The sequence below is a fragment of the Rhinolophus sinicus genome, linkage group LG05 (genome assembly GCF_036562045.2).
Source record: "Rhinolophus sinicus isolate RSC01 linkage group LG05, ASM3656204v1, whole genome shotgun sequence".
In the NCBI taxonomy this organism is placed as follows: domain Eukaryota; kingdom Metazoa; phylum Chordata; class Mammalia; order Chiroptera; family Rhinolophidae; genus Rhinolophus; species Rhinolophus sinicus.
This window is the reverse complement of record NC_133755.1, coordinates 131,030,173-131,053,196: the sequence shown is the minus strand read 5'-3', so window position 1 is coordinate 131,053,196 and position 23,024 is coordinate 131,030,173. Positions and strand designations below refer to the sequence as shown.

The following is a 23,024-nucleotide window of genomic DNA, read 5'->3' as shown; positions in this document are numbered from 1 at the left end:
AACTAACCAATACTTTTCTCATGAAACAGAACATTCTCAGCAGCTGGAAGCCCCCTTCAGGTTGCCATCCTCTTACTACCTCCCTACCACACAAGCATAGCCCCTAATCTGGTTTCTAACAGGACAGATTCGTTCTGCCTGTTTTAATACTGTGTATAAGTAAAATCATACAATATGTACTCTTTTGTATTTGGCTTCTTCCCGTCAGCATGTTTGTGAGATTCATCCATATTGCATTCTCACCACCAAACTTAACTTTTGTTTTCAAAGTTTAAGTGTACTTTTAAAAACTAAGATTATTTACTCACTTAATTCTAAAAGTTTTTTACTTTGTCTAAAAATGCTTGATTTGGGAGTAGCAGATACTACACCTTACTGCTTGAAGTTTGAAACTGCCTTTAACTTTTGACCCTCGAAGTAACTTTCAATTTACTTAACATGGCAGAAAGCACTTTTTGATATTCAGAAGCTGTCCTTTCTGTGCTTTTAGCCAGGGGTGGATTTTTAAGGCTAGTTGGTATAAAATACATCTGTAACATGTATTTCCTAAATACATGAATGAGACAACATATTCGATAGTTTGTTGTAGAAGATAACATTCTATAATGTTTTAAGGATTATATTTGGGATGTGCTTTTTATTCATTACCCGTAAGTGAGGGGATTACTGGCAAAAACGTTTTAGAAAATTAAACTTGTTGGGGAAAAAAATTCTAGAATGAAGTGTTTTGATCCTTTACACAATTTTATCTGCTTTTGTCAAGCTTTATGTCTCTCTCCTTTAAAAGAGGCAGGTGGTATACCAATTTTGTGATGTAATTTCTCATTCGTTATTTAATAGTAAAATATTTTGGGGAAGAAAGGGTATGGAGTTTTGCTGATAATACAATTTGTGATTATTTGTGAAGATGTACAAATATCAAGGAGATGAATGGTTTCACTTTTAGCAGAGCACATTAAGGGACAGTTACAACTAAATTAGTGATTTCATTCTTAAGCTAATAGTTTTAGTATGTAGAGGGCATAGGACATGAGAATACATGTGTTTTTCAAGATAAGGCATTGAATTCCATTTTTGTATATTCATTTTATATATGAGGAAATAAAGTTTTTTAATACAGTTGAGGCAATTTACTTGTCATCATTGAAACAAAATATGACTCTTAGATTTTAAATAATATGTATTTCTGACATAGAGTTGATCATGTTTTTAAAGGATCCATTAGTGGTGGAACTTGCGAGCCCTGGACCATTGACTTCAGCCTTGTTCCTGTTTCTTCACAGCATGAAGGAAACTGAAAAAGGACCGCTTTCTCCTAAAGTTCTTTTCAATCAGCTTTGTCAGAAGTGGGTGCATGTACATTCTTAATATAAATTATCACGAGTTACAAAATACTTTTGTATTTGTTATTTAATGTGAGTAATTTCATTCTTACTATAAATTGCTGTTATTGCCTAGACTACCAAGAGACAGAATTAGCATTTGTTTAGTTGCAGCTCTGTGCTTTATGTAAATTATATCTCACAATACTCTGAAGAAGTGATTACTTATCCCCGTTTTATAGATAAGGAAACTGAGACTCATAGAGGTTGAGTAGCTTACTTCATTTCATAGTGACAAAGCCAGGATTCAAATAGAGCTGTGTCCTGACTCAGAAGCCCATGATAAATACCATAAAGTAAGAAAATTATGGAATTATACAATCTAAAAGGTGCTATAATGTATCGTCTCACTTAGTTTTTTATTTTAAAAGATAAGCTTTGAGGCAAATAGAGTTTAAGTGAATTTCTCAAGAACTTACAGTATGTTTAAAAACAGAATCCTTGTGTGGCTGGAAATAAACATATACCATAAAAGTTCTGATTTCACTTTAATGTATTCATTTATTCCTTCATCTAGAAAATTGGGATCTTTGTGTCACTACTTGCTAGAATCCTATACAGCATATACTGTATTAAAAATGGACTTTATCTTGAAGCTCATAAACTAGTCCAGTTCACGATAAACTAAAATATGTAGAAACAAAATTCTCTAAATATGAAGTTGCATTTTTGTAAATCTACAATCTTTAAAATTATAATTTAAGCTTGTTATCTGTGCCATGGTATTGTGTTTTATTATATTTTATCTCATAGTGTTGTACTAGTGTTAATTTCTTTTTAAAAATTTTTTTGTACAACGAACATAACATGAGCTTCATCCTCTTAAAAAATTTTTAAGTGTACAATATATTATTGTTGACTATAAGTACAATGTTTTATAGCACATCTCTAGAGCTTATTCATCTTGCTTGACTAAAGCTTTATACCTGTTGATTAGCAACTCCTCGTTTCCTCCTCACTCCAGCCCCTGGTAACCACCACTCTTTGGTTCTATGGCTTGGACTGTTTTACATTCCTCATATAAATGGAATCATGCAGTATTTGTTTTTCTGTGATTGGCTTATTTCACTTAGCATGATATGCCATGGTATTTTAAATGTAACGCTAAATATAGAGGGTTTATTGTATGTTTTGTTTGCTTGGCAAATGCTGTTGTTTCAAAATCTGAAGAACAAAAAAATCCCTGAAAAGTGTCAGATACATGGTGCTTCATAAAGTTAAAGTTTTTAGGATATTATGTCCTTCAGGAATTTGTTTTTGACTCTACCAGAAACAATGTTGTATCATTTTTTTCTGGTTTTGTAAAGATTTATAAAAATTTTTTTCTTTTAATTTTTATTGGGGAACAGTGTGTTTTTCCAGGACCCATCAGCTCCATGTCAAGTCGTTTTCAGTCTAGTTGTGGGGGTGGGGGAGGGCGCAGCTCACTGGCCCAGGTGAGAATCGAACCAGCAAAGTTGGTGTTACGAGCACCGCGCTCTAACCACTGAGCAAACCAGCCGCCCCCAAGATTTATGAAATTTTTAAAATAGTAGGTGCTCATGGATAAAAATTCAAACTAGTATTACCTGTTTTTCACTTTTTAAAAGTGATTATGCATATACAGACATACATAGAAATTGTCTGCCACTTGCTTGTTTTGTTTAATATATTTTGTACATCTTCCATATGGTACATTGATTTTACATATGTATATATATGTATATATGTGTGTGTATATACATCTTATTGCACTTGTGAAAGTACATCTGTAGGATAAATAGAATTACTGGGTCAAACATTTGAAAACATTGAAAAATTGCATTTTCTTTTGCTTTTTACTTTAAAAAGAGACACATATTACCAAAGCGATTTTTAAAAAATCAAGTGAACTTTAAACCTTAAATAACTTTAATAATTTTATGTAAATTTTTCTAAAATATATCATCCCATGCCCTAATAAAATAACTACAATTAAATAGTTTAGGTTCATTCTTATGACTATTAATCTTACATTGTAATTACTGCTCCACCCTTGAATAAAACTGCCACATTTTGAGACATATGTCTTCCCATTTTATTGTTATATTATTTTCTACCCTTTCCTGACATGGTAACGGACTTCCTGGACTGTTTCTCCATTCACTGAAGACTTTGGATCAGTCTTCTCAGCAACCAAGTAGAGCCAATAATTTATTCATTTGTTCATTCAGTAAATAAAAATTATGATATTGTGATATAATAAGAAATATATACAGACAGTCCTCACCTTTTAAAAAAGGTGAAGATTTAAGTCATATTTGTTGGGTCTACTTTTGGACTCTGTTCTCTTACATTGATCTATCCTTACCCCACTATTGCACTGTCTTGATTACTTACTCATAGTAAGTCTTGGAATTGGATAGTGTGAGTCCTTGAGCTTTCTTCTTTTTTTCTTGAACGATTCTACCTAGGTCCTTTGCTTTTTTATATGAAGTTTAGAATTAGTTTGTCAATTGGGATTGCATTGAATATGTAGATCAATTTGGAGAGAACTGACATCTTAATGTAAGTCTTCCAATACATGAGTATGACATACCTTTTCAGTTATTTAGCCCTTTGATTTTTCTCATCAAAGTTTTGTGGTTTTCAGCCTGCAAATCCTGCACGTACTTTTTAGATTTACCTTAAGAATATTCTGTGGTGTGTCATGTACCTTAAGGAGTGCAACCAAATTCTGAAGATAAAATGAGAGTACAGTGTACTATAGTATATTTTGGTATGTTCTTCAATATTCTAATTTACTAATTCCCCCCTCAACTGTGTAGTTTAACATTTGTCCTGTCTTTTGTATTTCTACATCTGTGGTTTTATTTTTTATTTCTAATATTTTTAATTGACTATCTTATCAGTATCTACATGTTCTTATTTAAGTTTTTCCAAATTTTCTTAATATCTAGGCTTTAATTGGTAGTTATGCCTTTATATTTTTAGACATTTTCAACATATTTATTGTAACATCTTTGGGACAGTTCTATTAAATTTGTTTGGAGTAAATTCATTTCAGTTGTTTTTTTAAAACTTTTATTTATTTTAAGTGTGTTTTTCCAGGACCCATCAGCTCCAAGTCAAGTAGTTGTTTCAGTCTAGCTGTGGAGGGCACAGCTCACAGTGGCCCATGTGGGGATCGAACCAGCAACCTTGCGGTTAAGAGCACCGCGCTTTAACCAACTGAGCTAGCTGGCCACCCCCAGTTGTTGATTTTTTAACATTAGACTTTTTAAAATGTATTTTGTAATATTGGTTTGTAGGCTCCTTTGGGAGTAGATTTCGTTGTTTGTTTGTTCTCATCCATCTTTGCTTTCCCCCATTTTCTCTAACCCTTCTTATTTCCCGGCCACTCCCCTCACCTTCCCTTCCTCCCTATTGCCCCCCTTTCTGATATCCCTCTCCTAACTGCCTAAACATTTTAAATTTTAAGATAGCTTCACCCCTGCCCTATAGGCTGGCCCTGGAGATCCAGGTCTCTTAATGGTTTACAGTTTTAGGGATGTGAGAGGAGTTTATGGAAGGCTTGGCTCAGCTGCAGGTCCCTGTGCTGTGTTCTGTAGTAGCTTTAGGCAATATTTGCCTAAAGGCTTCCTTTCAGGCTCTTGGGAAAACCAACCCACACTTAAACAATGAGCCTCGCTCTGTCCCTTTCTGAGGTGAAGTGCTTTCAGTTTTCTTTATCCCTCGGAGCTGAGCTTTTTTGGGCCCACAGCCTATCAAGTCTATTATTTTCTCTATTATTTTGTGTTCTATTTTGCTCTGTGGAATTTTTTTTTTCTGTATTGAATCCACTGAAACTTTTTTTGTTTGTTTGTTTTCTCTTTTTATATTTATGTTTGGAGTGGAGAGAGTTTCTGGATTATGAATGGACTGATTCATCTTCACCCGGAAGACATCTCCACAAATTCTCTCTTGTTCCAAATGAGTGTGCATATGAGTACATTTTTCTCTTACAATTTGAGGTTTTTAAAAGTTTCCTCCTCTTTTCCACAGCAACACTTTTACTAGGCACATTTCCTGTGAATGTATAGTGTTTCCTTTATTTTGAATAGGGCGAATCTTTTCATACGTTTGGTGATTTTTTTCTTTTTATTCTTTAAGCTTGAAGATCTCTTTTGCTATTGGTAGCTCGCATAGGCTCCATTAAAGATTTCGTAAGTCATGCAATTTTTTTCCCCCAGTCCTGGATAAAGGAGGAAAGAAAGAAATTTAGGTTTATTCAATTTTCTTCCGTGGTTTAGAAGGCAATAAGTGCTTTGTGCACGGTTGAGATGATGGTGTAGGCAGACATGGTGGACCGATTTTCGTTGTTCAGGACCGAAATCCCTCCTGTGGTTCTGCTCTGAAAGCCATAGACTGTCTCTTCTTACATACCACCTGGCTGGTGAGGATCTCTGAAGTATTCTCCTGCTTCCTCCTCCCGTCTTCTTCCACTCCACTCACCTTTCTTGATACCTGCAGCACAATTTCTGCCTTTCATGGATTCTAGCCTGTGAGGCTCAAATAGGATTGGAATCTGTGTCTGTCTTGGTTTCTGTCCTCATCTCTGATTTAGGAGGTGGACACCACCACATGCAGAAAGGGAAACCCAGCAAGGGAGTAAATGAAAGTGTTCTCAACATCGTCCTGCTGTTTGCTACTTCTTTGCAAAAATGAAGAGTAACTGAAATGATGATTCCTGTTACAGGCTAGATTCACTACTGGTTCTGATAGATTTTTAGCATCAGGGCCTCACATTAGTGCATTACCAGAATGAATGTTATTGTGAGATAATGAGGAATAATGCTTGAAGTACTGAACTCAAGAATCAGAGCACCTGGATTTATGTCAGTGGCACTCACCTTGTTCTTCAGTTTTGTCGAGTATAAAATGAAGTTCATATTAACTATGAATTTCTTCACAGCACTGTTGTGTATATGTTTTGTAATATACCATAGTGAGACAATTGTAAACTTGTGTTGTACTACATAAGATATTCTTATAATTTTGTGTTAACAAAATTCTTCATTTTAGATCAGAGCAGTTTCTAAATTTAATACTTGTTTACATTTAAGGCAAAAATGTTCATTTAGCATTGGAGAATATTGCTTTTTAAAGTTACTGAAATAACCTAAATATTTGCTGTATTAATGTCTCTATGAATAGCACCTCATCCTTTAATACACAGGAAGTCTGTCAAATCCTTAAATACATTCACAGAGACATCAGGTTATATCTTTATTTTAATATAAATAATCATTTGCTTTTCTTTTGGTTATTTAAGGTAGGAAGATAATAGATCACAGTAGCTTGGGTTTGAATACTGTTGTTTTTGTTTGTTTGGTGTTTGTTTGGTTTTTTTTGCTTGCTGTGTGACCTTGCAAATTATTTAAGTGATCCCTTGGAGCCCTCACATATAAGGGGGAGAAAATAGTACATCCCAAGCTTGTTTGAGGATTATGTGACTTCATATATATAAAGCTTAACAATGTGCTTGGCATGTGGTACTGTGTTTCCCCAAAAATAAGATCGGGTCTTATATTAAGGTTTGTTCCCAAAGACGCATTGGGGCTTATGTTCAGAGGATGTCATCCTGAAAAATCATGCTAGGGCTTATTTTCCGGTTAGGTCCTATTTTCGGGGAAACACGGTAGTTACCTAATAAATGGTAGCAACGTTGTACTCAGTGCACTTAAGATCTCATCTTAATTGGACCAGTAATCACATTTTATCTTTCAACTTAATAGAAAAAGAAAGTAAATTGAATCTGTGACTATAGGTTATTTAAAAGTGATTTTAAATAATAGTAATATATTGTTGATGAAACGATTGTTCTTATTTCTTTCCTATTTTGTTTTTAAATCATAGGGCCCCTCGATTTAAAAGTTTTCAACAACAGGATAGTCAGGAACTTCTGCATTATCTGCTGGATGCAGTGAGGACAGAAGAAACAAAAGTAAGGTTTCCTTATGTTTGTCACATAAACTCTTAAGAAGAGGGTACAAAACTGAAGGAATGTCTATCATAACTTTAATGCATGGTTAAGAAGTAATTTGATATTTTTCTATTTCTTTTTTTTTTTTTTTTTTTTTTTGACTCTACCCTAGGATTATTGTCTTTTGCCCTTTTACAACCCATTGGCTATTAATAACAGAAATCAGTTCAAACTAGCTTAAAGAAAAGGGATCTAAGAATCCAGGTGAAGGAGGTTATAGCTGGGAATATAGGAAGATTCTCAGGAATCCAGAAAGTATTCTTATTTCTCTGGCTCTGTGGATTTTCTTTATTCATCTCTCTGCAGACTGAGTAGTTTCTCTGCTTCTCTGTCTGAATGGTAGCACACGATCAGCATAGTTTGTATGCTGCAGTTCTACATACGAATATAAAAATGAAAATGGCTGTTTGGGAATCCCAGATCTCAATTCCCAAGAGAGAAACTTCATCATCCCATGCTGGATAAAGATCCGCTCAGGGATCAGTCGCTTGTGGCCAGGCGAGTGGGGTCCCAGCCACTAAATCAGGGAATGTTTCTCAGAAAAGAAGGAATGGCTGATGGACTGGATAGATTCCCTAAACAGTGTTTACTGTAACCCTGTCCCTTAATTGATTGGCTTTTTGTTGACTTTTTTTGATGGCTTAGGTGCATTTTGTTGGTTTTCTTTCTGCTCTTTGTTGACTTTAATATTCAATTAGTTAAGTTAAACTTTTTTGTTGGTATCCTATGCAAATACAATGTAATTTTTCTCAGAAAATTCAAGATATTAAAGATAGCAAAATACACAGTACATATCCTCCATTTCCCCCCTTTCTTACTCACAGCAGACATTGCAAATCAGTCATAATAGTTCTGAGTCTGGATTCAATTTCAGCATAATTCTCAATATAGCCTTGTGGACAGCCCCTGTGTCATGCAGGGTGTCATGCGGGGTCTCTGCTCCCGCTCCCCACATAAGAATGCAGGACGTGGTGAGGCCAAAAAGGAACACCCACAGAGCCATAGATAGGGGAGCCATACCACTATAGTCTTGCTGGTGGCTGGGTTGGAGACACAGGAAGCAGGAGCCACACGATCCACAACCTGCTGTCCACTTCTCTGCCAACCAACCCCTTGCTGACTGCACGCTGCCGTGCTAACTGCAATCCGCACTTGCTAGCTCAGCCACCATCTTGCTAGCCCCTATTTGCTGCTAGCAGCAGTTATATTAGTGGCCAATGGCTCACTGGTTACAGCTGACGGCCAACTAGCCACAGCTGATGGCCATCCAATCACAGTTGATGCCATTTACTACCCGAGCCAGCACCTTTCCACGTGAGGCCAAGAGCCTGGAAACTGCATTCCTGGCTCTGTCCCCACACCCTGTCAATCATAATTGTAATAGTAGGTGAAATTCTGTTTTCCCTTCAAGTGAATGCGGTTCTTTTATATTAATATGAAGTAAAGTAACCAGGTGAAAATGAGTTGCTCATTTGCTTGTAGTAGGTGTTACTATGTTACTAGGCAGAGTGGCCCCTCCTCTTTTTTTTTTTTAAATCTTACTTTGAATTGTAACATCATATTGTTTCTTTTCTCCTAATGGCCAGTTTTCAGTGAAGAGAGAGTTATTAGGGTTCTAATATAGTCTTGGAAATAATCTTAAAGAATGAGTTAATCACTCATGTTGCCAGTGCACAGTGTTTCCTCAGTATCCTCAGGGGATTGGTTCTAGAACCCCTCAAGGATGCCAAAATCTGGATGCTCAAGTTCCTTATATAAAGTGGCGTAGTATTTGCAATAAGCTATGCAAATCATCCCATATACTTTAAATTGTCTCTAGAGATTACTTATAATACCAAATACAATGTAAATGCTATGAAAATAGTTGTTATACTGTATTGTTTAGGCAGTGATGACAAGAAAAGAAGTCTCTACATGTTCAGTACAGAGGCAGTCATTGCAGACCTAATTACATAGTACACGTGAGCAACAGTGTAACATTTTTTCCGAATATTTTCAATCCAAGGTTGTTTGAATCTATGGATATGGAACTTGCAGATACAAAGGGCCAACTGTATATTACAATGCCATCCTTAATTGGCTGTTTATTGACTTAAATTTGACTTTTGAAGGTGTAATTCCTTTTCTGTGCTATCTCTCTACTTTTGTATATTTTGATTATGAACTCTAACTAACACCTTCTATTTAAATTTATATCTTTGTCACCTTAGATTATATTGACATTCCTCAAGGAATGATATAGTATTATCTCTATATCCCATGTGCCTTGCACGTAGTAGGTGTTCAGTGAATGTTTGTTGAATAAGTTGTCAGAATTTAACCTTTAAATGGACAGTTTCTATTGAGAATTTGAATTGGGAAGAAAAAAATAAACAGTCTCTTAAATAAGTTATACTGGCTAGTTTCTTGGGGATATTCAGTTATTTTGACTAGGTTAGAATTTGAATAAACTGTTATATTGACAGGATAATACTGTATTATGTTTTAGCTATAATTTGTTTTAAAACAATTAAGAGATTTATAATTAGTTAAATTTTGGGGACATTAGCACAATCCCCCATGAGCTAATATTTGATGATATTATCTTAGATCTAGAAACAGATACTGAGAATGGAGATTCCAAATTTAAGTATTTCTGACTAGCAAACCAATGAGCTTTCTAATTCTATACAATACTGCTTATTAGAGTTTAGTTTTAATGCTTGGTCTTCAGTGACCAGTATAAATAATATGTTTTTTTTTAAGCTTGCTATTTAAAATTTAAGCACAATTATTTCACTATTTGAATAAGTATTAAATCTAAGTTAATAACTCTGGTGTATTGATACTCTTGTTGAGGGGGACAATACAAAGTAGCTAGGTGGGGAGAGATGCTCTGCCTTTATATTATGAATAGTAAATGTATTTCTAAGCTTCTGAACCTACATATGATAATACGAGTTAAAGATTACTTCAGACTATCAATTGCTAGAATGATTCTCCCCCCTATGATTTGCAGGAATATGTTTTCTACATGGTGGTCATGTATCATTGTAAATGGAATTAAAAATTACCTCTTTACTTCGTTTCTCTCTGTTGATATTACAAATAAAACAAAATCTATCCTTTTTTTTGTTTGTTTCGCTTCTATTACTTGATAACATTCTTTGTTACAGTTAAATTATTATTTTGTCATAATGGTGCATTGCAATTCACCGTATCTTAAAAACTCAGGCAGTACAGCAGGAAACATTAATTTTTGAATTTTTGAAAGCTCCTATCTTTCTTCCTCTCTTTGAGGGTTTTAGATGGTGTGGCAAAATTAAAATGTCAACGCTGTGGATCTATTCAGTCTTGTAAGCAAGGACAGTCGTGCCGGTCAGTTACAGTGAGTACCCAGGCAGGAGCTGCATTGTCTGGCCTGGGAACCCCACAGCTGTTAATCCTGCTGTTGTCTAGTTTGTCACTGCTGTGTGTTTTTGATTGAAGAAAGGTTTTGGCGTTATGTCTGGCACCAGAAGCTTTTAGTAATGATTAAAAACTGCTGACCTCCTTTCGTATTGTTTCAGAATGTCTTTTTCTTATGACTATAAAGTTCAGGAATATAACATGCTCTTCCTGAATAGAGCACTAAAGGGATCATTTGTGCAAAAATTGTAAATTTTTATGTGCAAAATAAAATCAAATTTACTATTATATAAGAACTTTCATAGACAGTCTTTTCAACTTACAAACATACATGCTGTTTGACTTTTTTGTTTTAATTTGAGCTATCACTAAGTGATGTTTCAGTTTTATTGTCTTCTCAAAGACATGACTTTAGCACATTATTGGATAGGATTATTTAAAAGATACAATATCTCAATTAAACTATGAGTTTTTTGCACTTATTTTTGAAAGAAGTTTAAAATGGAAATTTGTATTATAATAGTTGTACTTGGAAAGTGCTAGTTGATTAATGTGCTGCAATTGTTAGCTCCCTGACCAAAGTCTATCTTTGTTTTTTAACCTAAATGGTTCAAGCACAGCTCTTAACAATGAGAAGTTGTAGATGTACCTAAACCCATTTACTTTATTGACTTGACAAGTTACCTGTTAATTAACTCTTTAATAGTGTAGAGCAGAGAACAAAAATTTGTGTCTAGGAGACAATAAAAAAGCAAAAGTCTAATAGTTTAGAAGTTAATAATTTAATCACCTTCATTGGTTTTAATCTTTTTTTGCTGTTTTTGTTTTTTTATTTTACTTTATTTTTCCTCTTTTTAAGAGGTGATATAGCTTACATTTTAGAATGTAACAAAGGCTTATTAAATCATATTGAAAGTCATGTCTAAATTAATCAAATGTTCAAATTGTAGAATAAATTTACAGACTTCAAGTTGAGTTAGAGGTCTTTATTTTTAGTAGCTAGAGAGGCTTTTTATAGTTCTGTTAAATATTTACAGGTGAACATTGGAATCTTTCCTTTATGTCCATTAAATATTTCTCCTGCTGGAATTCACGCTATTCTAATTTTCTTATTTTAGTTAAAGAAATTCTTTTTTCAAGGTGTAAGTTAAATTTAGCTTAGACAATATCTGAATTATATCAGTTTTAAAATTTATTTAGTCTGAACTGGAGACTGTGACAATATTTAATAGCTTCTGGGACACATTTTATTTTGATTACCTTTGCATATATTTCAGGGCAGTATGACATGGTATGTTTACTTTTATACCCTACTCGTATATATTTAAGTTTTTGAATTTTGCATTAACTTTCAAAATACACTGGAAGAAAATAGTGAGCAGCTCTAGGAAATATAAAGCGCTGATCATAGGCCAGTTAACAAACAAAACTCAGTTCCACAATTACTGGGGGAGGGTGTTAAAAACTTACTATGGAACATATCATGCATACAGAAGAATGTGTACAAATATACATACAGTTTAAAGGATAATATAAATACCACTAGCACTCCTCCTCACCACCACTCCCAGTGTTAAAAAAAAAAAAAGAATTTATTACTGTGTTTCCCCGAAAATAAGACCTAACCAGAAAATAAGCCCTGGCATGATTTTTCAGGATAACATCCCCTGAACATAAGCCCTAATGTGTCTTTTGGAGCAAAAATTAATATAAGACCCCGTCTTATTTTCGGGGAAACACAGTAGTACTAAAGAAGCTACCTGTTCCTTTTTTCCCCCAAGCATTTCTTCCTTATCAGAGATAACCACTATTCTGACTTAGAGAAATCATTCGATTGCTTTTTCTTACAGTTTTGAGAGCTACCAATGTATGCTTAAACAATATATTGTTTAGTTTTGCAAAACTGGGTAGCAAGTACAAACCTATTGGCATTATTGGATGAAGACTCGTGAAGCAAGATGAGCTGAGAGAATCTCTGCAACATACTCTGGTTTTGGCTTCCCAGAATTTACAAGAGCTTTTTCTGGGGAAGTCAGTGAGCACAATCATGCATGTGTTCTGAGCCAGGCATGGAATAGTCAAGGCAACTAGCAGAGATGTAGTAGAGACCAGGTACTAGCTGTCTGTTTTCTGCTTCTGGCTCATGACTCTCAGGAATAGGTCAGAGCAGAATGATTCTGGAGGGTAAATATAATGTATGAGTATAACCTGTGCTGATCCAGGCAACAGGGCATAGAGGGGAGAATAGGGACATTAGCAGCTTATGTCCCATGTATTCTGTCCTTAGATTAAAAGCATGGTACAATGGCAGAGGGGATATTGGTGTTGGTTGTACTGGTATGTCTATCTCACAGGTTTCACTGCTCCAGTCTGGATTGGTTGCTTCCCATGTTTGATGCATAGGCATCATTCTAGACTTTTCCCTAACTTGCTCCTGGGAATTCCCTTTGCCTCTCTTATGTGTTGGCCCTGATGGTGTCTATACACCATGTTGTTATCTTTTTTGGTTTATGCTTTCATTTGGTGGTGGTGGTGGTGGTGGTGGTGGTGGGTGTGTAAAGGGAAATTATATATATATATATATATTTTTTCCCTTACTTTATTCAAAAGGTGGCATATATTATATATACACCTTTCTGTGTTTTGTCTTTTTTCACTTAAGATATTGTAGCAGTCTTTCCATAGCAGAAGATAGAAAGCTTCCCTATTTTTTCACCCCAACGTACTTAACCAATTCCTTATTGATTATCCCTTATATGTTGTTTCCATTGTTTTTGCTTTTATGAACAATGCTATAATGAATAATGTGTATGTATGTGTTATTTTGCATGTGTGTAAGTATATCTATTGTAAATACAGAAATGAGATTGCTGGATCAAATGATATATACATTTGTAATTTTAATAGATACCAAATTGTTCTCCAAAGGCATACAATTTTCACTTCTGTCAGCAACATACCATATAAGAAAGTCTGTTTCCCCATAGCCTCACTAAAAGATTTTTTTTGTCAAACTTTAAAAATTTTTGCCAGTCTGCTAGGTTGAAAGTGGTAGTTTTAGTGTACATTTCTCTTTTAAGTGAGGCTCAGTATCTTCTCATCTGTTCTTATTTTTTACCCATTTTTCTACTAGGTTTTGATTCTTTGCTGATTTCTAAAAGCTTTTTGTGTACTAGGAGAGAATATGTTTGTTTCCAAGTTTGTCATTTGTGTTTTGATTTTGCTTATAATGTGGAAGCAGTTTTTTTTATATATATAAAGTTTAAAATTTTTTTGTTTTTGAATTTAACAGCCTTTTTTTATGGCTTCTGGATATTGAGTCATAGTTAAAAAGGCATTCCTCCTCCAAGGTTATAAAAGAATTTCTCATGTTTTCTTCTAGTACTTTTATGATACATTTTAAATTTAACTCTTGATCCATTGAAATACATCCTGTTTCCTTTTTGACTGTCCTACAGTGATCCAAACTGTGTAATATGCTTTTCCCACCAAATTAATAACCTTCTAATTATACTAATTTTTCATATGTATTTGGGTTTATTATTTCGTAACTTTTCATTCATTTTATTTGCCTATCTGTTCGAATACTAGGATCATATTTTAAATTATATTTTAATGCATTTCAATAAATCTAGTAGGACCAGTCATCTCTCACTGCACCCCCAAACCCCAGTTTTCTTTGCTATTCTTGTTCACTTTTCATATCTAATTTAGAACCAGTCTCCCTTCAACCTCTTACATTCAAATAACAAAACAAACCCCCACCCCACCCCCAACTATTACTGTTTTTACTGAAATTTTGTTAAATGCACAAATTTGGGGTGGGGGAGATTCAAATGTTTATAATGTTAGGACCTATTCAAGAACACAGTGTGTCTTTGTGTTTAATCAAGTTTTCTTGTGTCTTTCAGTACTATTTTAAAATTTTCTTCATCTAGATCTTACACATTTTTAAAGTTTATTCCTAGTTATTATGTCTTTTTAGTGGCTATTGTAAATGGGGTATTTTCTCCCATATCTTCTGTTTGTGTGTGAAGGCTATTGACTTTATTATATTTTATCTTCTCTACAATTTTTAGACCTTTGAGATTTATTTTTCTATCAAATGCAATGACTAGAACTTTAATACATTGGTAACTAAGAGTCATGAATAGGGGATATGAAAGGATTTGATCTTATAATTTTTTCTCCTACATCTATTAATATGATGACTTATATTACTATAATGATATGCATTACTAGAGTAAAAGCCTCTTGGTCATATTGTACTACTGTATTTTAAATGTGCTGCTGTAGTCTGTTGAATTTTTTCATGATTGGTATTGCTGTGTGTTGTGTGCATTCTTTGTCAGCTTTAGGTACCATTATTGTGCTTCATGAAAATAATTTGGAAGTTTCCCTTTTGCTATGCCCTGGAACATAGCTTTAGTGGCATTCCTCTGTGAAATTGTTAGCGCATGGAGCTTTTTGTAAGGAGAACTACCTAACAACTTCTCCTCTTCCCCACCCCCCATTAAAGCTGGAAGATTTTCTGTCTCTTCTGGGATTAATTTCCTGGAAAATTACATGTTTTTTTCTAAATTTTCCAATGTAATTATGTGAGAGTCGAGTATAGTGGCCTCTGATGATCACTTCAAGTATCTTTAATTTTGCTAGTGGTTTCCCTTTTTTCTTAGGTGTGATGTTGTATTTTTTATCCTTGATTAAGATTAACTATTGGGTTTATTTATCTCCCAGCCACAGAATCAGCTTTTGATTCATTTATTCTCTTTAATTTTCACTTTTATTTCCACTGACTCTTCTACTTTTGTTCAGTATTGATATCTTTTTTTCTAAACTTATAAATTGGCTGCATAATTTGTTTTTATTCTTTTCAATTGATTTAAATATTTAAAGCTGTGAATTTTCTTCTGAATAGTGGAAAGTATCTTGGATTCTCTGAGAAGTCTGCAGTTTGGGTTTAGTTTCTCTTTGACATATTTATTACCATTTTTACACCAGGAAGTCCAGATCAAACAGTGGTCTCACACATGAAAACCTGTGATTAAGACTTTACTTAAAAAGATATTTTAAAGGATAATTAACAAGTTTTCCTTTCACCCCACTGTTAAAATGTGAATTAGAGAAGATGAACTTCATCCACTAATTAGGGGCATAATTAGTGTAAAAGATAATGATTCATTAGCTTAAATAAGTTTTTATTGGAATATGTAGTTTTATTTAATTCTGAAAGTTTTCTGTGACGTTAGATCTTTCCTAAAATAAATGCAGGATATGTGGATACATAAGCCTTGTCATTTACTAAGAGCCACTAAAGAATTTACTACATTATCATTACTGACAACTAAACTCAAATAAAACAAAAGGCAACATTTGGAGTATTCTTGCTGTGGACATTAATTCGATATTCTGGACTTTAGCCATATGTATATACATAAAACAATGTGCATGGAAGTCGTAGTGACTAGGGTAAGATCTCATGTATATTAAGATTTTCTTCATGGACAAAAAATTTCATATGGTTTATTCATGACTTTTTGTCCTGATTAAGAAATACATTATTTTAGGGACAGAGACGGGGAGAAGGAAGGAAAGAGGGACAAATGGAGAGAGAGGGGGGAGAGAAAGGAAAAGACGGAAAACTTACTTTAGACCTGTAAGAAAAAATGAGACTAGGCTGCTTGCTTTTTTTAGACTGAGAAAAATATTTTAACCCAAGATAGAAGCTAAACATAGGAACTTTGACTCTAATTCCAAATTCTCCCCCAAATAAGAGAATTGTTCATTCATGGAATTTTAGAACTTGAGGAAAGGACATATTTCATTTTTTAGAAGTTCATTTTGTTTCACAGACCAGGGAACTGAGATCCAGGGTACCTTGTTGTTTGAAAGTCCTTCTATTATTTATTGAGGGGATGAGACTGGAGTTAACTTACTAACCCAGATATTCAAAGGAAGACAAAATACTGCTTTGAAAGAATAGATACTTACTAAATTCTTATTAACTTTGTTTTATAGAGAATACAAGCTAGCATTCTAAAAGCATTTAACAACCCAACTACTAAAACTGCTGATGATGAAACTAGGAAAAAAGTCAAAGGTATGTTGATTATTTCACTGTTAAAACTTTCTTCTAGAAGAAAATATTACAAGTTCATTTTCAGGGGAAAAAGAACCGAGCATTATGCGAACTAATTATCTAAAGTAGTGGCCTTAAAATGAAGGTATACTTATTCCAGTGGCTGCAAGATAGTGTAGTGGGTCATAGAAAGTGTTAGGATGTATCAATGCGAATTATTAAAAATAAAACTAATATTAGTGCAGAGTGGCACTAATGCCCTTATGTGAAGTATCCTAAGGGACATTTGAAAGGTTGTTGGAAGTACCAGCCTCACTTGAAAGTTCACTGTTATCACACTGTATCATTTTGCAATTGAAGTGTGCTTGGGTAAATGGGTTTATCTGTACTAGAAAAACTGCTTAAGTGCTCCAAAGATTCCTGCAAGGAGACCATTTATTGAACAGAGTACTAACAGGTCAAGCATACATGACTGCTTTACTAAGCCAAAATGTGAGGCAAAGACACTGATTATCTAATTAAAGCTGATCACTTATAATTCTCAATATTTAAATGTGGGTTTATATTCTATATTATTAGTAATTTACCTTGTCCTAGATGTATATTCTGCCTTGAGATATTAACTAATGGTAATATGATGTCATTATTTTTATAAGACATTTAAAAATATTACTGGTATTTTATTTATTCTCCTAACTTCTATGTTTTTGTAACATTATATGCACATGCTACATGTGAAAAATATACATACATTGTGATCGTACATGCCAAAACTTTATATGCAATTAAGGGCTCATGATTTTTAAAAATGTAGATTCTCAAGCATCCTCTTTGTTCTTTTGTTTTGAGATACTGCCATCTAGTGCATGTTTAGAATAACTACCCCCTTTTACTTTCACCTCTTTCCAGTTTTGTAATCTTTTTTATTTTTAATCGCTTATACAATTTTTCTTAATGAAACATCTTGGTTTATCATGATTTCTAAGTAGTTATAATTAGTAAATGTTTAATGATACATCCAGATATGTCTGCTCTGTCGTTCAGTGCTTCAAATAATGTTTTAAAATGTTGTTTGTGTGATGTTTGAAGGTAGAGACCCAAACAGGATAGAAGAAAAGTTTGAAAGAGGAGTGAATCGGTTTGTTAATATATTTTACCCTCAATGTTTATTATGGAAAATTTCAAACTTTTATTGAAGTAGAGAAAATAGTATAATGAAGCCCCATGTACCCAGCACCCCACAGAAACTATGTTCAATTCATAGGGTGTTATGTTTCATCTGTTTTCTCCCAATCCCTGACTATTTTGAAGCAAATCATGGGCATAATTTCCTTTGATTTATAAGTATTTTTCAAACAGAATAATTTTGACATTTTTTATGTAACTGAACAGTTATATATATAACAGAGTTATTAATTGCCTTGTTAATTCTTTACACTATGTTGTGTTTACTTCTCTTACTACTCTGTCATTTCTTGTTACTGTTCTGGTATCTGTAGCCCTCAAAGCATAATCTCCTTTCCCATCCCGCTATCTGTAGGTCAGGCACAGGCTTTAAAGGGTTTAATGGCAGCTCTTAAGGTGTAATAGGAATAGTGATTATTGCTCTATTTATTTTACCTCTTAAGAGCAGTTCGTTTTTACTTGGCGACTACTATAGTTGATTGTCACACTTTCTCAACAAAATTGTGAAGGAGAAGTCATTATAACATCATATAGTAAAACATTATTAAATGTGGTACTGGACATCTGCCTTACATTTCTTTTGAATCAACAGAAAAAAGCATGTTACATTGTTAGGTTGATGGTTGACATATTTTTTTGTATTAAAAAGTATTATTTTTGCAGCATATGGAAGAGAAGGAGTGAAAATGAACTTCATAAATCAGATCTTTATTGGTGAATTAACTAGCACGGTCATGTGTGAAGAATGTGCAGAGGTAGGTACTTTGAAATTCACTTCAACATGGACTAGATTACAATCATATTGTTGTATATTGTTTTCTTTCTTTTACATATAATCATCAGCAGTCATTTATTTTTGTGGCAGATGACTACATAATAGATTTTGAAAATTTGCTTAAACTGTATTTTTCACTCCTAGGAAATCAACATAATTTATAATTTTTTAAAGTAGATGTGTTATTTTTCCTCTCGAGAAACCTGTGAAGTTCTCTTAGCCTATTTTAACATGCTTGAATGTGTTAGCTACTTGTTTGTATTGAAATAAAAGAGAAAGTTTTGTGACCGGGATAACTATGTTATGTAATTATGCATTGCCCTAAAATGTAATTCCAACAGAAATAATTTAATGTAGTAACATAACCTAGGGTAACCTACCACATTTGATTTCAAGTTTCCTTTTCTAGGACTTTGAAGTTTTTTTTAAAGTAGCCTTGACTCATCTTTGAATTTAATGATAATTTTTATTTGGAATGCCATCTGTACTTTAACAACAATTTAAAGATATATAAATTTTTATAAGTTTTCAATTGCTTGATAAGGAATATTTCTGAAAGTGTGTGGCTTAGCGTATGATCAGTTTAAACTTTTGTCAGAGTTTATTTTAAAAGAGAGAGTCTTTATGTTCATTCTTATGTCCCAGATTATGGAGTTCCTTTCTATCTTCTCTAGTCTTATACAATCAGTACGTAATATATATTATATCTCCTAGCTTGTCATATGGAAGCACAGACTGTATCAACATGATATTAGATTTTTAATATATTCAACATAGAAGTTGATTCCTCTCTCACAAGCTAGAGAGTATCTTTTAAAACAGAACTATCTTAAAGAATCTATGAAGCAGTCAGACTCTGTTTTTTTTTCATGGCTTTTTCTTAACATTTTATATTTTACTTATGTTGTGGCATTGATTTCACCAAAAATATATTTATATCTTTAGTTAATCATTGTTATACTACACAGTTTATTTTGGAATTACTTTAACTATTACAGGTTAGTCATATTGACATTATAAAATTCAACTGAGTTGTATTTATTAAAGTTTTGGGATATCTTGTTTTAGTTAACGTTATGTGCTACTATGCCCAATTAAATTGCTATTTGTTCCAGGAATGTTTTTTAACTTAAAATTTTAAGTTGCCTGGGAAGTTTGATTTCTTTAAGACTTTATGAAGCTACATTGTCTATATTAGAATTCTAACTGAAGTCCTCAATGTTTTCTTTTAAAGATCTCCACAGTGAAAGATCCTTTTATTGATATTTCACTTCCTATAATAGAAGAAAGGGTAAGGAGAATAAAACTTACTAATAAGTCTTCTGTGAAGGGCATTTATTTACTCATGTGTAGATATTTGTTGAGTATATTATCAGATACCTGAGTCATTATTTTTTATATACAGTAATTGTACAGTGTAATATTGGGGTTTGTGTATGCATAAAGTATGATATAGTTCTTATTCTCAAGGAATTTAAACCCTTATGCTTTATATTTTGAGAATTAATGTCAAGGAAATTACATTTCAAATGACTTAGAAATTTTAAAAAGTAGATGCTATCCAGAATTTATTTCTTAAAGAAGTTTTGTGTTATGTACATGACATCTATGTAGGTTTCAAAACCTGTACTTTTGGGAAGAATGAGTAAATATAGAAGTGTAAAGGAGACAGATATTGGTCAGTTCAGTGGCACTGTTACTATAGAAAATACTCATCAGCCCAGAGCAACCAAGAAGCCTTCTTCATCTAAAGATAAGGTAAGCTTGTGTGCATTTGGGAGACATCTAGTTTTTAAAATTTTTTATTAATAAAAATGTAAAAAATACACAAAAGTAGAGAAAATAGTATAATAAACTCCCATGTACCCATTTCTCAGCTTCATAATGGTTACTAGCTCATGGTTAATAGTGTTTTATCTATATCTTATGTTCTCCCCCCTCCCACTCCAGATTATTTTGGAATAAATCCCAAATGTGTCGTACACTCTAATGTGTGTCTCTAAGAGATAAATACTCTTTTTAACTAAATAACCACAGTCCCATTATCATACCTGAAATATTAATGACTTCTTAGTAGCACCAATATCCAGTTATTTAAATTTCTACAGTTGTCTCATAAATACTTGGTTTTTGGTTTTGCTTTTTAAAGTGTGTTTGAATTCAGGATCTAAAAAAAGATCTATAGATTGCAATTGATTGACATATCTCCTAAATCTCTTTTAATCTACAGATTGTTGTTCCCTCTCCATCCCCCGCCTTTTTTCCTTTGCACCTTTTTTCATTTGTTGAAGAAACCAGGTCATTTTCTTTTTTTTCAGCAGTTCCTCACATTCCCACATCAATACTAATTCATTTTACTATTACATTCTCATGTTGTTAACAGGTGCCTCTGTCTCCACTATTTTCTCTCTAAGGCATTTAGATCTAGAGGCCTAATTAGGTTTAGGTTCGATTATTTATTTAATTTTTGGCGAGAAAACTTTTCAGTGGTGGTGTATACTTATTTCCGTCAAGGAGATGCGCATCATGTCTCATGTCTCTTTTTGGGACGGTACCAGTTATCGATGACCATTGTCTAGACCTATTATTTCACTAGGGACATACCTGGTCGTTGAATTGTCCATGTAAATTTAAAGAAATCAATTTGAATTTTCACTTCATTAAAAAAAATTGTTTTTTACATGATGTGATTTGTACTTACTTGGCAAATTGATACATGATCAGATTTAACTTGCTCCGTAGAAGGCTTTTTAAGTGGCAAGACTACAGAGATGCAAAGGTTTATATTTGAAAAGCCTCCCTCAACGCACTGTTCTACAAAAGTACTGTTTCCTTCTCTTTAAATGGGTAACAACTATTGTTGGTTTCTTGTGTAAAGGTTTATTTTTAAATTAGAACTATTTGTCAGTATCTCTTCTACTGATTGTAGTTTATGTAGATTTAGGAAATAGATTTCAGAGGTATTAGAAATAGTATGTATTTAATAATTGTGGAATACTTAAATAAGACTTACTGGCATTTATTTTCAGTAAGGTCACAAGATTCTTTTCTCTGAAAACACTGTCAACTTACAGAATCAACTAATTCATGGCAGAAAGCGTATAAGAAAATTGTCATCCGGAGAAGATAAAGCTGTTGTCATAAACCGGAAAAATGGAAACCTTGAAATGAATGGGGATTCTTCAGTGTTTGCAAGTGTCATGAGTACGGAGTCAACGCTGACTGAAAGCCCTACCGACGGCAGTGAAAAAGAAGGCAGCCATTCGGAAAGTAGTGTTGATGCCGACAGTGAGGCTTCAGAATCTGAAAGTGCCTCTAAGCAGAATGCATCGTTGAGATCCAGTAGTGGATGCTATGTGCACACAAATGGACACCTTCATCATCCTTCAGCCAGCGAACCACCCACCAAGGAGTCTGACAGTGTTGATGAGGGAGTGGCTGAAGCTATTGCTGAACTTCATTTAAGCAGCACTGTAACTGGAGATAGAGATTTTGACAGAGAAAATCAGCCAGTAAATCTTCCAAATAAGTTATGTTTTTCAGAGGAGGAGCATATGATGTCTCATAGTCCCCAAAATGCTTTTCAGACCCTTTCTCAGAGCTATATAACTACTTCTAAAGAATGTTCAATTCAGTCCTGTCTCTACCAGTTTACATCTATGGAATTACTAATGGGGAATAACAAGCTTCTATGTGAGAACTGTACTGAAAAGAAACGGAAGTACCAAGGGGAATCCAGTACTGCGGGTAAATATTTAGCTTAATTACTGTTTTTTAGCATTCATGAATTATCTAATAGTGACCAGTTGGTTATAGATATCAAAGAGAGGAACCTAAGAACCTTGTTTCCATACTTGAGCTGCTTGGAGGTGGAGACTGTCATATTCACATTTGCATATTTGTACCTCAGCACTAAAGACACTGACTGGGCAGAGTAAATTTTCAATAGATTTTTGTTGAAATAAATTGAAGAACCTAAAGTATCCATCTCTGCCTTTAAAGTACAAATCCACATAATTTTATTTCAGGGGACTAGCTGTCTGAAATCTTTCCAGAAGAAATTTCCCTAAAACTTAAAATAGTATCACTAGTGAGATTAACGATGAGATTAATGTGTGTCACAAATGATGAGATTTATGCGCTTCACAAATCCAGTTAATCTAGTGTAAAGTCATATAATAAGATATAAATTTGAAGATATTAAATAATTGTATATTATAAAATGAGCAACAT

At 33.6% G+C, this 23,024-nt stretch overlaps 1 protein-coding gene across 3 annotated transcripts in view; it reads left to right on the top strand.

Moving 5' to 3' along the window:
• The window catches only part of USP45 (ubiquitin specific peptidase 45), a 66,230-nt gene that overhangs the window by 27,382 nt on the left and 15,824 nt on the right, over positions 1–23,024 (top strand). For 2 of the 3 annotated variants that reach the window (XM_074333330.1, XM_074333331.1), the window contains exons 8-14: positions 1,216–1,346; positions 7,239–7,326; positions 16,771–16,852; positions 18,680–18,771; positions 20,026–20,082; positions 20,406–20,549; positions 21,866–22,538. In XM_074333330.1, the coding sequence (XP_074189431.1) occupies positions 1,216–1,346; positions 7,239–7,326; positions 16,771–16,852; positions 18,680–18,771; positions 20,026–20,082; positions 20,406–20,549; positions 21,866–22,538 (1,267 nt within the window). Of the gene's footprint in view, positions 1–1,215; positions 1,347–7,238; positions 7,327–16,770; positions 16,853–18,679; positions 18,772–20,025; positions 20,083–20,405; positions 20,550–21,820; positions 22,539–23,024 lie in introns of those variants that run through there. The other variant, XM_019738879.2, reaches the window with a different exon arrangement.